Source organism: Annulohypoxylon maeteangense (assembly GCF_022496945.1).
Source record: "Annulohypoxylon maeteangense strain CBS 123835 unplaced genomic scaffold GGS22scaffold_30, whole genome shotgun sequence".
NCBI classification, from domain to species: Eukaryota; Fungi; Ascomycota; class Sordariomycetes; order Xylariales; family Hypoxylaceae; genus Annulohypoxylon; species Annulohypoxylon maeteangense.
In genome coordinates, this window is record NW_025953277.1 from 1 (window position 1) to 18,418 (window position 18,418).

General features: G+C 44.1%; 7 protein-coding genes and 1 non-coding gene across 8 annotated transcripts; 6 read left to right on the forward strand and 2 right to left on the reverse strand.

The window, feature by feature from the left end:
- Positions 1–577: 577 nt before the first annotated feature.
- GGS22DRAFT_198238 (uncharacterized protein) lies at positions 578–2,116 on the reverse strand (the record flags this gene model as incomplete). Its single annotated transcript, XM_047966113.1, has 5 exons — positions 578–1,024; positions 1,094–1,145; positions 1,225–1,468; positions 1,535–1,748; positions 1,808–2,116. The coding sequence occupies 5 exons, from the start codon at positions 2,114–2,116 to the stop codon at positions 704–706; spliced, it is 1,140 nt and encodes a 379-aa protein (XP_047813980.1). The 3' UTR covers positions 578–703.
- A 1,307-nt stretch (positions 2,117–3,423) lies between these two features.
- GGS22DRAFT_175649 (uncharacterized protein) lies at positions 3,424–4,474 on the forward strand. Its single transcript, XM_047963295.1, has 2 exons — positions 3,424–3,547; positions 3,624–4,474. The coding sequence occupies exon 2, from the start codon at positions 3,696–3,698 to the stop codon at positions 4,314–4,316; it is 621 nt and encodes a 206-aa protein (XP_047813981.1). The 5' UTR covers positions 3,424–3,547; positions 3,624–3,695; the 3' UTR covers positions 4,317–4,474.
- An 883-nt stretch (positions 4,475–5,357) lies between these two features.
- Positions 5,358–6,438, forward strand: GGS22DRAFT_175650 (NUDIX hydrolase domain-like protein). The gene has a single exon (XM_047963296.1). It carries the CDS (start codon positions 5,434–5,436, stop codon positions 6,175–6,177), a length of 744 nt encoding a protein of 247 aa, XP_047813982.1. The 5' UTR covers positions 5,358–5,433; the 3' UTR covers positions 6,178–6,438.
- A 312-nt stretch (positions 6,439–6,750) lies between these two features.
- Positions 6,751–8,657, forward strand: GGS22DRAFT_98580 (phosphoglycerate mutase-like protein). The gene is made up of 3 exons (XM_047968617.1): positions 6,751–7,221; positions 7,275–8,219; positions 8,317–8,657. The coding sequence occupies exons 1-3, from the start codon at positions 6,835–6,837 to the stop codon at positions 8,617–8,619; spliced, it is 1,635 nt and encodes a 544-aa protein (XP_047813983.1). The 5' UTR covers positions 6,751–6,834; the 3' UTR covers positions 8,620–8,657.
- Positions 8,473–10,109, reverse strand: GGS22DRAFT_98590 (protein prenylyltransferase). Its single transcript, XM_047968618.1, has 2 exons — positions 10,004–10,109; positions 8,473–9,925 (listed from the first exon to the last, which is right to left on the reverse strand). The coding sequence occupies exons 1-2, from the start codon at positions 10,010–10,012 to the stop codon at positions 8,696–8,698; spliced, it is 1,239 nt and encodes a 412-aa protein (XP_047813984.1). The 5' UTR covers positions 10,013–10,109; the 3' UTR covers positions 8,473–8,695.
- Positions 10,110–10,889: 780 nt separating this feature from the next.
- GGS22DRAFT_182497 (WD40 repeat-like protein) lies at positions 10,890–12,969 on the forward strand (the record flags this gene model as incomplete). The annotated part of the gene is made up of 5 exons (XM_047963973.1): positions 10,890–11,469; positions 11,524–11,566; positions 11,631–12,021; positions 12,079–12,702; positions 12,781–12,969. 5 exons carry the CDS (start codon positions 10,890–10,892, stop codon positions 12,967–12,969), a joined length of 1,827 nt encoding a protein of 608 aa, XP_047813985.1.
- A 2,121-nt stretch (positions 12,970–15,090) lies between these two features.
- Positions 15,091–16,614, forward strand: GGS22DRAFT_175659 (microtubule-associated protein). Its single transcript, XM_047963297.1, has 3 exons — positions 15,091–15,507; positions 15,693–15,910; positions 15,981–16,614. Exons 1-3 carry the CDS (start codon positions 15,418–15,420, stop codon positions 16,030–16,032), a joined length of 360 nt encoding a protein of 119 aa, XP_047813986.1. The 5' UTR covers positions 15,091–15,417; the 3' UTR covers positions 16,033–16,614.
- Positions 16,615–16,927: 313 nt separating this feature from the next.
- Positions 16,928–17,052, forward strand: GGS22DRAFT_t134. Its single transcript has one exon. It is a non-coding gene; the product is annotated as a tRNA-Leu (tRNA).
- Positions 17,053–18,418: the final 1,366 nt, after the last annotated feature.

An 18,418-nucleotide genomic window follows, 5' to 3' on the forward strand; every position in this document is an offset into this window, starting at 1 on the left:
TAACCCTAACCCTAACCCTAACCCTAACCCTAACCCTAACCCTAACCCTAACCCTAACCCTAACCCTAACCCTAACCCTAACCCTAACCCTGGGAATGACGATAATATATGTGGTTACAAATAACCCCGTTTAAGTCATCCCATGCCGTACATTATAAAGCTGCAGTGGGATCGCTGGCACTTTAGCTAGCCGGGCGGTTAAATCATCGATACTTTTTTCGAGGGATCGAATTAATAAACAAGTGCCCAGGTGTCGATAGTCCTTAAGTCGAGAAAATACTTGAACTCATATAGGAGACTTCACTTTAAAGCAAGTACTGAAAAGGCTACTTAAATTGATTAGGCTAGGTACCTAGGTATGGCTGGCTGGGTGGATGTCCGTTCGGTTCGCTAGACGGATTTATTCATAGCTACCTACGCGTTAGAAAAGATAATACATCCAGTTAGTTAGACATTTATGAACTCGGAAAGAAATCTCGTTCTAGTTAAAGGAAAGGACAACTTACAAGCAAGGTGTTACTCATAAACGGGATAGGTGTATTATCAGAATATAAATCTCTACCAACGGTTATTTATTCTAAAATCTATCACTACGATTAACGTGGAGAGAAATCCCTAATCTGTGAATTGAGCCTACAAGGATTTGTCTGCCCAGGTGATCATCATCCGAATCCAAACCCGAGTCCCTACGATACGTTGAAGGTTACGTATCTCCGTTGTGAATCAAAGCGACAAGTCTCTCTCTTATAGATTGATCTGTTTCTTGCTCGATACCATTATGACCCCTATTCAAAACTCTCTCGTGGACGATCCTTGCCACTTCAATCAGACTTAACCGCCCATCCCGCCCCAACGCCATGCCCCTATATACCAAATTTAAGAGGTCTTCATCTACGCCATGTGTTATAAGCTCATCATGATGCTCGTATAATGAGCGCCCGGGGGTTTTGAAAGTTTGGCCATCGACGGTCACTTCCACCTCTCGCAACTCTCCGTCGTCTTGTAATATAAGGAATGACATAATCTATGGTAAAGGTTAGTAAGCTACTAAAAGATTGTTCGAGCAGGATTTTAGTAGGCTGTTATAAATTACCCGGGATATTTCATTAAGGTTCATTTGTGAACCGTTGCGTTGGTGATAATCGCTATAAAAAGATCGTTAGTCGATGTCTGAAGTTGCTTGCTTGCTTCGATTCTTTTCGTTTTGTTTCATTCAATACTTACGAATTTGGGTCCACGACTCCTGCCTCACCAAAATCGATTAACTTCAAGATCGGGGTTGCGTTATGCTCGACACTTGCATCGGGAGCCATAGCACCGACAACAATATTGTGGCTACCTAAATCTTGGTGGGCCAGATCTCCTGGTTCTATCAAGCTCAGTTCGTCGATGCTGGCCGTTTTTGGATCTACACTCTGCCCGTTTACGGTAGCATTATAGTAGGCCATCTCTAAGCAGCCCCTCACCACTATGATGCCCGTATGTGATTAGCCTCAAATTATGTACCGAGTCTTATACGAAAAGTTCGACTTACAACACATGAAGAATCTCCATAGTAGGCGGTTTGGCATTGCTTCTCTGTATTGCTCTTTGTGCCTTTGTACGAGGGTTCTCAGTCCACCATTCTCCGCGTATTCCATGAAAATCCAGGTTCGCATTCGATGTGGTAAGATCCCGTCGGGCGTCTGGGCAAGCGGATCGTCAGGCAAGTCTAACGATTTTATTATATGTAAGCCGTTGCGAAGCCTCTGTTGTCAAATTTATTAATAATGATGTAAAGATTGTTTACATAGGAAGATCTACAAACCTTTAACCAGATCTTTTCTCTCATCATAGATAGGATTTCATCCGGTGTGTCTTCGTATTCATCACCATGACCTTCCTCATACGATTTATTGCCTCCCAAGTCGACATCTATCGGGGCAATTTTAACTGCTAATGTTCTTAATTCTCCATCGGCGGAACCGGAACGTTCGATCTTGTATACGATGCCGTTAGCTCCGGCACCCACTTCACCTTCCCATTTATAATGAGGAGCTCTGTCGAAGAAAGTCTTAATTCTTTCTGTAACCAGAGCCGGCCCTTCCTCTGAAAAATAACTTTTTTCTTCCGACATAATTAAACGTTGTGTCGAGTTAATGTACAAAAATACCTCGGTATCGTCACTTGAATTAAACCAATACACGGATCGGCCGCGAGAAGCTTTTCACCTTATAATAGACAAAGATATCTGCATGAGGAATGATCTTTGGAGCTCCCTATTATTTCCATTATCTCACATTCATGAATGGATATATTTTCTATTTTCGAGACAAAGGACTTCAAGGATTGGCAATTACATCTTTGATAATTTGACTCGAACTTTTACTACTTGCATTATTTGCATTACTTGGCCTTTGTATAATATTTGCATGTTCATTCATGTACTGCGGTAAGCGTTAGCTGCTTCTAATTTTTGTTCTATTGTAACTGTAGTAATATTACCTAAGTATATATCGTTTTATATTGGAAATAAGTTGAGTATCTAACCATCGGTAACCTACCTTTTGAATGCGGTGGACTTAATGTGTATCTAAGTAGACCTTTTTTAATTCATAAATATTTACAACTACTGACTAAGTACCTAGGTAGGGACCTATTATTTTATAGAATACTGAAGTTGGTGACAGTTTATTTCCATAGCACCTTCTTCATAATCAATGCAATATTTAAGCAACTAACCTTCAGGAACCACCTATTGAAACGGCAGAGATAACCCTAATACTTGTTTTTGGTGATGGAGTATTAATACTAGGTAATTATGTACCAGATGTGTTATATACTTATTAAATGTACCTAACTATAGATACCTCAGATAATAATTAATACCGGTATTAGTACACGTAAACTACGTGGAAGTTCTAGGTGTATGTGTACGCAAATTTGGAAAGAGTACTGGGCGGGGAGGGATAATACATACTTACATTTAGTTAGGCACCCACCTACCAAGGTAATGAAATAAATATGTATTTCATCCGGTCTACTGATTGTTTCAATATTCAATGTTGGTGGATGGTTTCGCTGTTACTCGCACTTGCCGGTTCTTACCGGGGATCTATTTACGGAAGCCACTTCTATCGTAAGATCACCGAATACGCTCCTGCATCATTGCAAGATATCCTAAAGCTAATCATACAAATGTTCTGTTTTGTTAATTGTTCGCCGACGTACCGAAGCTCCCATTTGATCCATCGCACCTACTTCAAGTTATTTACTCGGTCATGGGAAACCGCAGGAACGTGAAGCCATTGTGAATCGCTCCGGTGCTTAGATGCACCTTCCTTCCACCGCGTCCACCCTGGGGGAAAACTATTTAATCACAGGAATAAAGTGACCAGAAATTCTAACCTGAATAAATACCAATACATGTCGAACCTTTAGAGAAACACGGCATTTTCCTATCGGCTTAACTTACTATTAACCACCTTATTCCGAGTTTCTACCTTCACAAAGAGTACACTATCACTCGGTAACATCTTACCTGTAAGAGACCCAACATTCATTGAGGCTATCCACAGACCAAGCAAGCTAATTAGCACATCAGAGTACTGTTCGTAATCACCGGCGGTCGGCCCAATACTCACCCCGATATTCACATCATCCAAACAGCACTAGGATAACATTCTCACGGTATCCTTACAGCGACTCTTCGCAAGATGGATTCCAGCAAGGTCGTTAAGTTTGAGGAGGCTCCTGAGGGCAACAAGGTCGATCTTATCAAGAAGGGTTTTGAGCTGGATGTGATGAAGAGAGCAATCGACAACACTGCTGCCCGAAACCCATGCCCGTGTGGTATGTACCAGTACTATAGTCAGAAGTGCGGGCATCTTTACAAGAAGATTCATCTTAAATGCGGCAGGAGCACTTCCAAGAAGACAGGCGATGCCATCCTCTGCTCGGCTGGACGCCTGCGACGTGTCGATGTCGAGACTGCCATGGTTCCATTTCACTGTAGCACCTGTCGTCAATCTGGAATACGATGGATCGGACGATCTGATATCATCCAGAATGCCAACCAGGAGATCGTCAACCAGCCCAGCATCAAGCAAAAGGGTGAAGCTAACCCTTCTAGTCTCGTAGAACAAGATCAAGAAGGAGGCCAACGAGGACAGCTTCAAGAACTTTACCGTATCCCTGAAGCTCCGAAGTCGAGCCCGAGCCAGTTGCACAACGCTCTCCCGTTCCGCGGTTACCGCGACCAGAAGGAGAATGTGAAAGTAGGTCTAGAAGCTTCTAAGGAGCCCGCGAAGGAGGATGGCGAAGAGATTGAGGATTAAGATTGATAACGAATGATATCGTACTGTGTATTGGATCCGAAATACGTTCTTGAGCAGATTGAGCAGGATAAGAAACAGCCAATACGAAAGTTTTCGAGTCATGGGTATAGCTCATTTAGTTGTGATCTTCCCTGATACGCATTATCAAAGAATTCAGTTGTGACTCTAGAGTGAAATTGCTGTAGTTAGGTTAAATTGTTACATGCACATAAACCAAAATGTAAAGGATCGATGGTTTAATTCAATAATTCGTTTTTGTTTTGTTTGGGGGGTCACGGTTTGCCCATACAGTCCGACTTATAAAATGACGTAATACATCTCATTAGGTACATACAACATTGAATTTAATATGCCGGCTTCTCCACTGCTGCACGGGTGGGTTTTAGAGTGGACCATAAGGCCGATTCCGCCAACCCGCCAATTCAATTAATGTATTGAAATGTATACAGTGTGATACAGTGGAATAACGTACAGTTCAATACATATTACACACAGTATCCTGAATCTTACAGGGGGTTACAGCGCTACAGGACGCTAAAAGCCCTGTACTTTATAGTGGTTATAGCGCATAGCCTTTTTACATACCTACCTAGGTACTGAGTATATAGCTCATGATTCGGATACACTTATGCGCTTCAATATTAAGTCGCTCGCAAATATAATAAGTTTATTCGACAGCGCTTTAAAAGCTCTTTCTATTTATATATTAATTATTGCGAAAAAGCTTTCAGTCGTTGAGGCTTAATTGAATTTATTATAATATGTACTGTTGACATCTACTCGATGAGGCTTGGCGTGTGTCACGTGATACCCCTCGTTTTGAACTATGTGCCTTTTTAGGTACCTAAGTACCTAGAAAGCCACCTGTAAAATACAGGGGCCTTCAGCGCCTTGTAGCGCTATGACCCCTGTAAGATTCAGGACACTGTGTGTAATATGTATTGAACTGTACGTTATTCCACTGTATCACACTGTATACATTTCAATACATTAATTGAATTGGCGGGTTGGCGGATTTGTTCTTATGGTCCGCCGTCGGTTTCCCTATTAACAGATTTAGAGATTGATATGTACTACCTACATCCACATCTCCAATACATATTCAATATCTGCGTGTATGAAGCAAGCTTACTTCTTCAAAACATCGCACACCCGCATTCGGCAGTGGACGGCAACCTTGAGCTCGTTATCATCCGCCCAGCCCTCTTTTCGTAAAAACCACTCATCCCTAAAAATGTCACACCAGAAGACTCAGGAGCCGGTCATCGACAAGATTTCGGAGTTGCCCGTCGATCAGGCGAAGTGGGTCACGCTCAAGAAAGTCGAATACACCGACCAAGTTGGCAAGCAACGGACTTGGGAGGTGGCGACGCGGAAGACCCGCGGAAAATCAGGTGTCGACGCTGTCGCGATGGGGAATATTCTCCTACATCCGTCGCGCCCGGCTTCAACCATGCTTGTCATACAATATCGGCCGCCTCTAGACTCATATACCGTTGAGTGGCCCGCCGGCCTAATCGACGCCGAGGAGACGGCAGAGCAGGCGGCGGTACGCGAGTTCAAGGAGGAGACGGGCTACGACTGCAGCGTGTTAAGCATCAGTCCCGTGCAGGCGGCAGATCCAGGCATGAGCGACGCCAACATGCAACTAGTCATGGTCGAGGTGAAGCTAGGAGAGAGGGACGAGGAGCCGGAACAACGACTGGACGATGGCGAGCATATACAACGCGTTGTCGTACCTCTGAGCGAGTTATACGACCGCCTGGCGGAATACTCCAAGGCGGATCGCATGATTGTCGCAGCTAAGTTGTTCCATTTTGCTGCTGGTATGAAGTTTGCACAGACGCAGAAATACTTTTAAATTTTAATAGACCGTCGTCCGTGAGGTTCATAACGGATGCATGTGTACATACTTATTTACCTGCCTAGATAGCGCATGGAATTATCAGGGAACCCTCAATGCGTGTTGATTGAGTTTTGCGTTCGGATCCTATCTTGCGTTTGTTCTTAACGGCCCTCTAACTAACCGTAGTGGCAGTAATTACCCAACTGCCTGAGACCTGCATCCGTATCGCAAGGGTCCGTAAAGACCTAAGGCGAAAAGGGTGAAAAGAAGGTCTTATGGCCACTATTACAACCACTACAACCCCCGAAACGGCTTGGCGAGTATTAAATCCAATCTCCATGCTGATTGATGCGCCTAACCATCCATTCGACCAGTCATCTCTATTCTTGAAAAAACGTGTGCCAAGAATTATTCGATGTTGTGCCACAATCGTAGTAATGAAGAGATTATTTAGGGGTTATTTTTCCTTTTTTCTCCCCCCAGCCTTCAAGATTTCAAGATAACTCATAGGACAATCCAGGATATCCCGTTTATAACTTTAGTGCGATGGGAAGCATTCGAATCCTTTTCCGACTAATCAGCCTTTACGGTTGCCATCACGTGGAGGGATAGGGAATTATTGCATTCAACATTAATAAATAAATAAATAAATAGGTACCTACCTAGGTAGGTATGCCAACTCGGCAGCGAGGAGTCAATGCCACTTTGGTTACCTGTTCTACTTGCTGCATTTTCGTTGCCTTGTTGCTTTACTTGGGCTTCGCACTGCCTAATTCAGCTCGATTGGCTACTATGCGGTCGTGGGCCTCGCTTCTGATGCCGCTTGTCACGGCAGTGGTTGCTCAGAATGTCGATCTGGGATGGTACCCTCCCAGCAATACGTCCATAAATAATCTGACTGCCGTCCTCGACAATCAAGGGGTATACGGATTTATTTTTAACACCTCGGACACTCCTAAGGCCCAGTATGGCGCGTACAATTGGTGCAATATGCCTCATGTTCGAAAGTCGGAATATGTCAAGCCGGCAGCTGAGTACAAGCTCACATACGTGGAAGTGGTTTGTTCTAAGCTCTCCAAGTAATACAGGTTCAACCAGCTGAGCGTGACCAGATTCAGAGACATCACAAGCGGACTCCGTATGCGAGCAACGCTTTCCCGGTTGAGTCTTACCATTGGAACTGCGACGACCAAGGTCTCTATTATTACGGGAGTCCCTTCGCAGTCGACAGCAGACAGCCCGCGCATGGCTTCTGGAAAGGTTATATCTCGTCCGTCAACCCTTACACGCCGTCGGGTTGGATAGGGACTTGCCAGTTTCCCCAGATAACTTCTACCGGGCTTGACGATTCGTGGGTCCACGGCCAAGATCTGTACGGGGTTTACCATGACTTACTCGGATTTCTACCCGGCAGGGGGGAGGATTGGCGAAGCAAGGTGACGTATCGCGTGACCCAGAATGTGATTACGAGCCAAGTTGCCGGCATGTTGATCAACGGCATGTGGGGAACGGCCGATTCCGTACCCCTGATGATCCAAGCTGCCGGAGTCGACGGTTTGGAACCTCAATACACCTGCAGCGTGGGCAGCAGCCTGTTCGGCGCGATTAAATCCTCTTCCAACACGCCTTGGCAAAATCACCTGAAAGCCGCCGCAGACCTGTTCGAAACCTTGGATAACATATCCGGGGTGTCTCCCAGCGACTCTGGCTTCCATGCCAGTTTCGACCATTACTTCGATAATCTTTCCGCGCGACAATGTCACGCGAAACCGTTGCCGTGCAAGCTGATAGACGGGGTTAACTCCACGACGTGTGTCGACCAAACGCTAGCTAACTTCGTGTATCGCATGGGACAGTGGGAATATTCGCAGATGTATCGCGACGCGCCTACGTCGCTAACTGCATCTTCTACTACGTATGGCGTCTGGGTTGCCGAGCTGAGCCAACATCTGCGAGATGCCATAGCTAATAAAGGAGGGCCCATCTATTTTCATAACGTTGCACACGACGGGTCTATTAGTCGAGTGCTAAGTATACTACAAATCGACGTTATGGTGGTAAGTAATCTACCTCCTCGCCCTACCTAGGTATTAGATAGACGATATCTGCCTTTCTACGTAATTGGGTATGAGATAGCTAACATGGTATTTGCAGTGGCCTGGTATGGGCAGCGAGATAGTATTCGAGGTGTATAAACGAACTGGAAAAGCGACGCCATTCCCGCCCCCATGCAATGGCACGAGTGCTAAGACAAGTACGGCGCAGTGGATGGGAACGGGGACCGGTGGATTCTTCATAAGAGTTCTCTTCGGAGGAAAGACACTGAAGTCCTCGAATCCCACCCTTGGGTTGCTTGATATGATACCTGTGGAGACCCTGCTCGCATATTTCGACGGTTTGGTCGGAGCGGGTGCGAGCCTAGTCGTGAGTAAATGCAATGGAACGACACCTGTGTAATTTTAATATCGAAGTAGAAACGTTCCGGGCAACTGGAAAGTCGTAGTAACATTTTCCACGCATATATCCATAGCCATTATCTAATGCTAATGCCAATTTGCGCCAATTGCTTCTCTACATCACTCCATCTACCTGCTCGCATCGGATCCAGTGATCGGACTTTCGCTAGCCACTTACTAGGCTCATCGATATGGATATCCTCATTGCCATGTTCTCCGAGTCGCTTTAGGGCGATGGTATATTCGAGCAGAGACTCGTAAATCCATTTTACATCTTCGTAATCCTCCAGCAGATCTTTTATCTGGTCAATCTCCTCCCTCACGTAGGCCGCCCTCTCGACAATGGTCAGAGCCGGCGCTATGGCCTGTTTGCTAGCATAGCTGACGATTTGCGACACCATATATTGATGATAATACCATAAGCTCTGGTCTTCTGGGCCGACATTAAGGGCATCTCGGACGAAACCGAGCTCTGCCTTGAGGAATTCCTTCCTCGCCGCATCGTCGGCGCTACGCTCTTCTAGTAGACGTAGCATTAACTGGCTTCGATTATGCCAGGCTGAGAAATTAGATAGGTCGGCAGAGATCTTCACAGTGGTGTAGGCGAACTCCTCTTCGACCATGCTCCGCCCGCCGAGGGAGGGACTCTCCAGCGCGGCTACTACGTACCGCCTGTAACCCCATGCGTGAAAGTTACGCCGATCTTTGGTTAACATCTTGGATGCCAAAGTAAGCTCGGCCTCCCAGATCTTACGAGCAGCGGTTGTGGGTAGTCGTACGATGGCTTGCTCGAGAAGCCATTTGCGATATTTCCAAATCCAGTAGCACTTGGGAAATTCGAGTAAAAGGGGGATAGTGAAGTCGAGCTCGGAATTGAGGATTTCTACATCCCCTTCTGAAGTTATATATTCCCCGTCGTCAACTATAATACCATTCTTCCCAGCTGTCGGGGAGCCTTGGCCTTGCGGGGTCGCATCCGAGGACGAAGGTGAGGAGTAGTCTGAAGACGGATTCGTAGTGTCGCTCGGAGAAATATTCGGTAACTCCTTCGAGGGCGATGACCCAGCCGAGGGTCCTGACAATAATCCAGAGATTAGACAGCGGCGACGGACGTTCCATATCGTGTAATATTCGGGATTTAGACGTAGTAATTTAGAAGTGAGTTGGAAAAGGGTGGTATCGTAGTTTTCTGCTGCAGCGCGAACACGGATGGATTCCTCAAGTTCTTGATATTTTCCTATCTTGTTGAGATCTTGCTGTCGTTGTTCTTCAGTTCGCGCGGTTCGAGAAGTACGAGCTGCGCCGTGCTATCTTGCTACCCATCAGTTATGCTTACGCTCTTTCGACGAGTGCCGGAAGTAGCAGGAACTGGTATGGGAACGTACATTGTCCATGTCGAAACGTCTTTTTAATATACAAGGGATCTGATTTGTTGACAATTATCAGATGAGCTTCAAAAAAATATAGTAGGAAGAGTCGGGTATAAAAGATGTAGAAGCATCCATAGGTATGTACAGTATCACCGATGACGTGCCGTAGATAAGATAATAGGCGCCAAACTTTTGCCTAAGCTGCTAAGTTGTTAAGCTTCTAAATGAATATTGCATAACTGCATTGATGTGTCGCATATGTCGCTTTAATACCATTTAGACCATTTCTCATTTCCACCATCACCATCTACATCTACCTATTTCTAGTTACATTGTTTATAAATTCGTAACCAGCTTAAATATCACATGTCCCAAATCGAGCGTAATAGGTCTAGGTATATCTCATCTCAAGCTACGGATTATACAACAACCAGCTTCTAAGCTACTCTCTAAGCTACTCTTGATGTTACTCTCTACAAGCGTATCCAAAGCTCCTCACGCAGATGCACATGTCAGATATGATAACCACATACCTTCATTTAAACACGAATCACAAGTCTACTTTCGAACTACATATACCTAGTAGTTTTTCTTGTTAAGTACCTACCTACCTACCTAGGTACCTACCTCTAGTAAGCTTCCACATGGTGAGCCTGACACTTTCCTGAGATGGAAACCGTCTCCTTGAACATGCCGAGAGTCTTCCTCTCGTGTTCCTCCCTTCCTCCTATCCTTCTCTCTTTCTCCCTTCGTCTGGCCGTGGAGGAACGTTGGTATACTCCAGGCACGTATCTGAGTCCCATGTCTATTTCGTGCAAAAACTCACCGAATCCTATTGTTTTCCTTCTCTCCGCCTAGACTATGGCATTGATTTATTCCACTCTTTCTTCTTTTATTCAACATGCCTATCGCGTCGCCCGACCGATTCGTACCTTTCCGTGTACCGCTTGGGGAACGGTTCCGAGCCACCAAGCAAGCCCACGAGCTATCGCCGTCGGAGCGGCTATATCGCACGGACGACGCATCCTCTGACGTATTTTGCTTCACGCCGAAGCGGTCTAGTCCAGTTTCGTCTCGGCGAGCATCTCGATCCGATAGTAACCAAAGACGTCTCGGCACCATTCTCAGCTTGCAAAGTCTTAGCCTGGAGCAACGACAGGTCAGCAATGGTGCCGTCTGGTCGGTAGGAGGTCTGGCACCCGGGGGGATCGACGATGGGCACGGCCGGCGTGTGAGCTCCGGCACGAATGCCCGCCTCTACGCTACGTCGTTTTCGAACGTGAGGCCCAAATCCGAAGAGGACCAGGAAAAGCACGAGGGTCGACTTGCTTTGGCATTGAAAATTGATCGTGTTCAACGAATACTGGATTTTGACGGGTATTCCACATTCCCTAGCTGCAAGCACAAAAAGAGACCGTCTCTTCGGGAAACCAGGACGACATGGACAGGAAGCGAGTGGAGCAATGACCGTCATATACCAAGTACGGCATTTTCCTTTGCATGTCAATCCCCTGACGAGGCTAACACTACCTCAGAAATCCACAAGGAAGAACGGTGTCTTCCCAACGCACCTTTCAAGTACGTGAATTCTTCATCTATCCAACTCTAATAACTAGATATGTATAATATTAACAATGCTTAGAGTTCTAGATGCCCCGGGTCTTCGGGACGACTTCTATTGCTCGATCATGGCCTATTCTCGAACGTGTAACACCTTAGCTGTAGGGTTGGGTAATTTGCTTTACGGGTGGTCGGAATCCTCCGGTGTCACGCTTCTAAACGCGGGGCTCAAGGATGGGTCGTGGCTGACGTCGGTAGCCTTCTCGTCGGAACAAGGCGGCAAGTCAATACTTGCTTTCGGTCGATCAAGCGGGCTTCTTTCCTTGGTATCGCTCTTCGATAGTCTGCTCCCCCGTTTCGAAGCGTATCACCCCGAACCGATAGCTTGCCTCTCCTGGCGTCCCGCCTCTACGTCACGACCGTCTCTGAGTAAGCGTAATCCAGGTGTCCTTGTTAAGACGGAAGACCTCCTCGTGGGTGATGACATGGGCGACATATATTACTATTCGGTTGAATGGCCCGAGCCCTAGGAGGTGGCTCGGGAAAATTGGCGCGGCGCGATAACTTTGCTTGCTCGCATCAAAGTCCATTCTCAGCAGATATGCGGCCTCGCATGGTCTCTCGACGGCGAACAGTTCGCTACCGGGGGCAATGATAATCTGTGCTGTCTCTTCCATGTAAGCGGTATTACCGACACGGAGCCTTGCCTAAGTCTAAGCTTTCCAAAGGTGCCAATGGTTAATCTCCCCTGCGGCGAGAAAGGGCCTCTCTCGCCATTTAACGCGGGAGATGGTGCTTCAATTTCATCTCCAGTCACCTTTGACTGTCCCAGCCCGCTACCTGCCATAAAACATCTACCGGCTGGTTCAGAGAAGCATCGATGGCGCCATGGGGCCGCTGTCAAAGCCATTGCGTTCTGTCCGTGGCATCGGGGGTTGATAGCCACAGGCGGAGGCTCCAACGATAAATGTATCCATTTCTACCACACGAATTCGGGCGCCGCGCTCGCTACGATCTCGGTGGCTGCTCAGGTAACGTCGCTCATTTGGAGCACGACTCGCCGAGAGATCGCGGCGACCTTCGGATACGCGCAGCCCGATCACCCATACCGCATCGCCGTATTTAGCTGGCCTGATTGCCGACAGGTCGCTGCCGTGCCGTAGGAGGGCGAACATCGCGCGTTGTATGCTATCGCGTACCCGGGAGGGCCGAGTGATACATATCGTACCAAGGAGAGGTTGAAGAGCCGCACCGCCGAGGAGGGTTGTATCATCGTAGCGAGTAGCGATGAGAGCGTCAAATTCCACGAGGTCTGGGCAGCTGGCCGCAAGGCGACCACGTTTGGCAGCGGTGTCCTAGCTAGGAGCGACATCTTGGAGATGGGAGAGGGTATTGACAAAGAGGGTGACGTGATTCGGTGAAAGAGAAGAAGAGAGAAGGGAAGCAGTATAGCATTGTTCCGTAGTGGATAGAAACACTTAAGTCGTGTAGTAATAAATGACCTTCTCGCATCTTTTCGAGGTACCAATTCTAATGCTTCGTTTGGATACATAGATGCCTCCGAGGATGGTTGAATACTAGATACCGAGATACCTAACAAGAAGGTATGAAATGATACATCGTGGTTAGAAACTCATCGAGTAACTAAACACAATTATGAACCTCTAAACACCAAGAAGCTCCATCGAACGCCACTTTCTTGATCATACCTAGGTAGACACCTACGTAAGTATATCTATATTTCTATAGTATTGTTAGGCATTCCTCGCATCAAATAACCCATTAGCATATTCATATCAAGTACTGAACAACAATGGCAATTCGCTTCTCTTTCTTTCGACATTATTCATATGAATATGGATGGATGCTTTGTCCAAATTGATTATTCATAAGGAGCCCCTGACCAAATGACGAAATGCCGTGATCAAAATGGTTCATACACAGTATCTAAAGTGACATGATTAAAAAGGGCTATTCTTTAAAATACACTGAGCTAGTCCCTTTTTGGCTCGGTCACGTTCCTTTTAAATGTAGTCACTCACCGGCGATTGATAGTGCCCCCCGCCTTGTCCCGCTCATCTACAGCCTACAGGTCCAGTCAACATGGATAGGGGTACCTAGGTACTATAGTAAAGTGCCACAGGAGAAGGTACCTAGGCTCCGACATACACAATTCGTTGCTGGAGGCATTTACGTACGTTCGGCACCTGCCTAGTAAATTCAATACAATGGGCACCTTCCAGTCTCGCTGGAACACGCTTATAATAGGACCCTACATCAAATGCTACTAGGTACTAGGTATTCAGCGTTAGCGAATGTTGTGCAATACCTGCCTTTGAGATAGGTACATATAATGTTATCTAGTACCATGTCTGGCAAGCACAGGCCTATGTAGTCTCCTATACCACTTAATACACTTTGGCACCAGACTAATGATACTATTACCACTACCTACATAGGTACCTACCTAAGTATACCTACTTACCTAGTATTATACCTAGACATCCTAAGTGCTTACCTTAGCGTCTTGGGGGGGGTTATTTTTACCGTTACTTTTCCGTTTATTAAATATCCATCGTATTTATACGGCTTAATGTAATGAATAATTTTTTATTCGAATGTTCGAAATTTAATTAATTTAAATTTTAAATTATTAATATACGGTTTTTTTTTATTACGTTTATAAATTTAATAACGTTAATTTAATTAAATCGTAATTTTTTTATTTAATTAATTAAATTATATTTATATAATTTAAATATCGTTTAATTTAAATTAAACGTTTAAATATTTTAAACGTTCGAATTTTAAATTATTAATATAATATTATTACGTATATTAAATTATTTTAAATTAAAAACTTTCGTTTTTTAAATTAATTATAAATTAAAATAAAATTTTATTTATTTACGCGTAATATTTATAAATTTTTCGTAATTAAATAATAATACGATTATAATTTATTTATTTAATTAAAATTAATAAAATTTATAATTTAAATATAAATATTTATAAAAATTATATAATTAAATTATATAATTATATAAAAATGAATAATTTTAAATATTATTTTTATATAAATAATATAAAAATAATATTTAAAAATATTTTTTTTTTATTTAAATAATAAAATAATTAAATCGTTTAAATATTTAATAATTTAAAAATTTAAATAATTTAATAAATTAAATCGTTTAATAAATATATTTACGGTTTAATTTAATTAAAATATTTCGAAACGTTAAACGATTAATTAATTTAAATTAATTCGAAATTAAAACGTTCGAACTTTATTAAATCGTTTAATTAACTCGAATCGAAGCTAAATTTTTACGCGTAACGTTCTATAAACTTTATTAAACCGTTTATATTTTGAACTGTATATTTACTGCATATATACCGTTAAATGAACCCCCGGAAAACACCAAGGTAGCTTATCGGTGACTGTGGCAATAAATCAGCAGCTCAGTCGGTCACTTGAGTTTCTACCTACCAAGGTACAACTAATACAGGTACATAAGGTACCTACGTAAATGGCAGATGGCATTTGGTCATCAAAGCCAAATCACCTGCGCCACTAAAGGTTGCCTTGGCTTTTTTGTGGGTCTCCAGTGGGAAGTCGCTCCTCTGCTCCCTCCTCCACCCCCCCACGTAAAAGCAAAGCCGTACCTTCAAACCTATGAACCTCCAACCTTTAACCTAAACCTCAATCATCTTTCATCGTCATCATCATCAGCATCATCACCTGGCTTTCTTCATCTCTCCTTGCTCTTCCCCAACGCGACCGCCTATCTCTTTCGACAAAATCACACTTAGTGCTTTGCACCACTTAACCCATTCCATTTCGCCAACACCCAGATATCATCAAGATGCGATCCAAGTTTAAGGACGAGCACCCCTTCGAGAAGCGCAAGGCAGAAGCCGAGCGCATCCGCCAGAAGTATGCCGACCGCATTCCGGTAAGTAAATCTATCGCATTTTGACTTCTATTGTAATTATCAGATGAAATTTGGTCGTCGTGAATGATGCCGTTCCCGTCACAAGCTTCGTCTTCCTTCCTCGCCGCTTCCATCGTCTCACCGCTTTGTTTGCTCTTTTATCTAGCAAGATACCTCCAGATTCTAACCCACAACTATACAAACAGGTGATCTGCGAGAAGGTCGAGAAATCCGATATCGCGACCATCGACAAGAAGAAGTATCTGGTGCCAGCAGACCTCACCGTAGGCCAGTTCGTCTACGTGATCCGAAAGCGCATCAAGTTGTCTCCTGAGAAGGCTATTTTCATCTTCGTCGATGAGGTCCTCCCCCCTACCGCCGCTCTCATGAGCAGCATCTACGAAGAGCACAAGGATGAGGATGGGTAAGCAGCATCCACTCGGCTTCCAGCTACCCTACTCTGGACTAGCATATACTAACTGATCCGTCTACAGATTCCTCTACATCACCTATTCGGGCGAGAACACGTTCGGCGAGACTGCCTAAGGCCCTAAGCCTTTTCTCAATTTCAACTCCCAAACGGCGTTATGGTTTTATTCTGGGCTGGACGACAACGATGCGATCATTAGTGGCAACGAATTACGGATAAGGCGGGCATAGCCATGGCAGATGGTTGATAAGAATGGCATCTTCCCCGACTAGTTGCGTCATGGTCCTCAAGGTGTAGATGACGTTAGTCTTTAATTTCATATCACCAATAACCAATGTGGCTTTTGTCCACCGAGTCATCTTGTGCACAGACTCCATCGTGATATGCCTAGACTCATTTTTTTCTTCGGGTTGGGTACGAGTACGTATAGGCAGGATTTCACCCATTTCACCCTCGATTCCTTAATTCCCTTCTTCGGCTTTCCAGATGATTGATATGATGTTAGGTGTGATATATAGACCCACTATCTTTGGATATACTTATGTACTAATACGCAGGCCACACTATCCCCGAACATAGCTAGCAAAAGGCGGATCCTGATCACACATATCACCGACAGGAGTAGGATAGTCGTACTTAATAATAAGTTAGGATGAGAACGCTTCGACAGAAATCATCAACTACGGCATAGATAGTTACTGCTAATACATACTATCAAGCAACACATCCCCAATAAAAACGACATCCACAATTATAATCACAAGGTACTACAAAGTAGGGATCAAGAACACGGTAAACAGATCAAGGCTCACGATGAGACTAGTCTAACAAGTTCATGAATGCCATGGACTATTAATCAAGGTACTATAAGATAGTTGACAAACAGAAAATCGAGGTAATCAAACCACTCCACTCTAGCTTACCTACCTACTTGGGGTGACTTAGGAGATCTACCAACCAAGACAACTATAGAATAGTCCTCCAATCATCGTGGCAACTGTTGTTTAGTCAGGTGGGATGGCCGAGTGGTTATGGCGCTGCGTTCAGGTTAAGCCGAATTTGAATCCAGCATTAGATGCTGGGAGTGAAATATCGCAGTGGAGCAATCCGCGTGGGTTCGAGTCCCACTTCCATCACTCAACCGACGCCGTCTTAAGGACAAGCGTGGAAACTTTTTTTATTCCTTTCTGTTCCATCTTCCTGAATATTCCCTAAGGGGTAGCTATGGTAGGCTTTGCTGTTGCCGTTCAATGGTCAATAATGTGAATAATAAGGCTCTTCTCAACTACTTCGGAAATTTTACGATAATGCTACTTTATCGTAAATTTTTAGGTTAGATACTTCTATCATACGGGCGGATTCACTCATCTGAACTACTAGATGCCTCAATATCACATCTTAAGTGTTAATTAGTACATTATTATTTAGGTAGTTCTAAAGGTGGGCTCGTGATACTCCTATTCTATACTTATCAAGACGCATGGACTTGATTAACAATAATAGGGGTAGGTATTTCATATCCCCTAAGACTCCTTTTACTTCCTAAGCGTCAACAATGCCCTCCCCGGTCTCACTTCTTTTTAATTTAGATTTTTACTAAATGAAATATTAATTATTATCTTGAAGGGTACTTACTTAGGTAAATAAATTGCAGTTACATAGCCTACTTATAGACAAACGTACTACCTAGGCTAACCCATTCTCCAGTACAATACAAAGGACTCGCTCATAAATTCCATCACGAATTCAAACGACCAATACGCATTAAGTAGCTCCGGTAAGCAAAGGCTGTTTAATATTCTAATTTGCTGCCACTATATTATAGTCTTCACTGCTACCTACCTGTCGGTAGACAACTAAATACCTAGATACTAGGTAGGTATGTTTCTTCATAACACGGTATAATAATTATAAGCCTTCGTGAAAACATAGGTAATTTAATAAATACTAGGTACTTAACTATGCCAGTACCTACTTAATTATATCATCACACATGCTGCTATGATAAGCCTTTCGTGACAACCACGACCCTGGGATCATCTTAACCCAAAAACTAAGTAAGTAGGTAGGTATGGATTCCTTCAATTTAAGATTGGCTAGGTAGGTACTAATACAGTTAATCTCTACCAGTACCAATCAATACAAATTTATGATTATTTCCTAGAGCCAGCATATTAGATACCTGGTAGTTAGTAGATAGTAAGAAAGCAAGAATCGTGATTGATTTCTCAGGAGTCCGTAGGTAATTTCAACTCCTGGCTTTGGAGGGTAAGGTATTGATAGGTACCTATGTTATGAGTTACGGTATGCCTCACTCTTCTTTCCACTACCTAGGTAAGAAGGTACCTGTCTTTCAGCCAGCCAGTCATGGAAGAGTCAGGAGAAGCTCATCTTGAATATTAGGAGATAGTCATACCACCTAAACCAAGCTTTATATTTCAGTACAACCGCTACAAAAGATCCTACGACAAGGCTAGGTCAATGAGAAGTACAATAAAAATC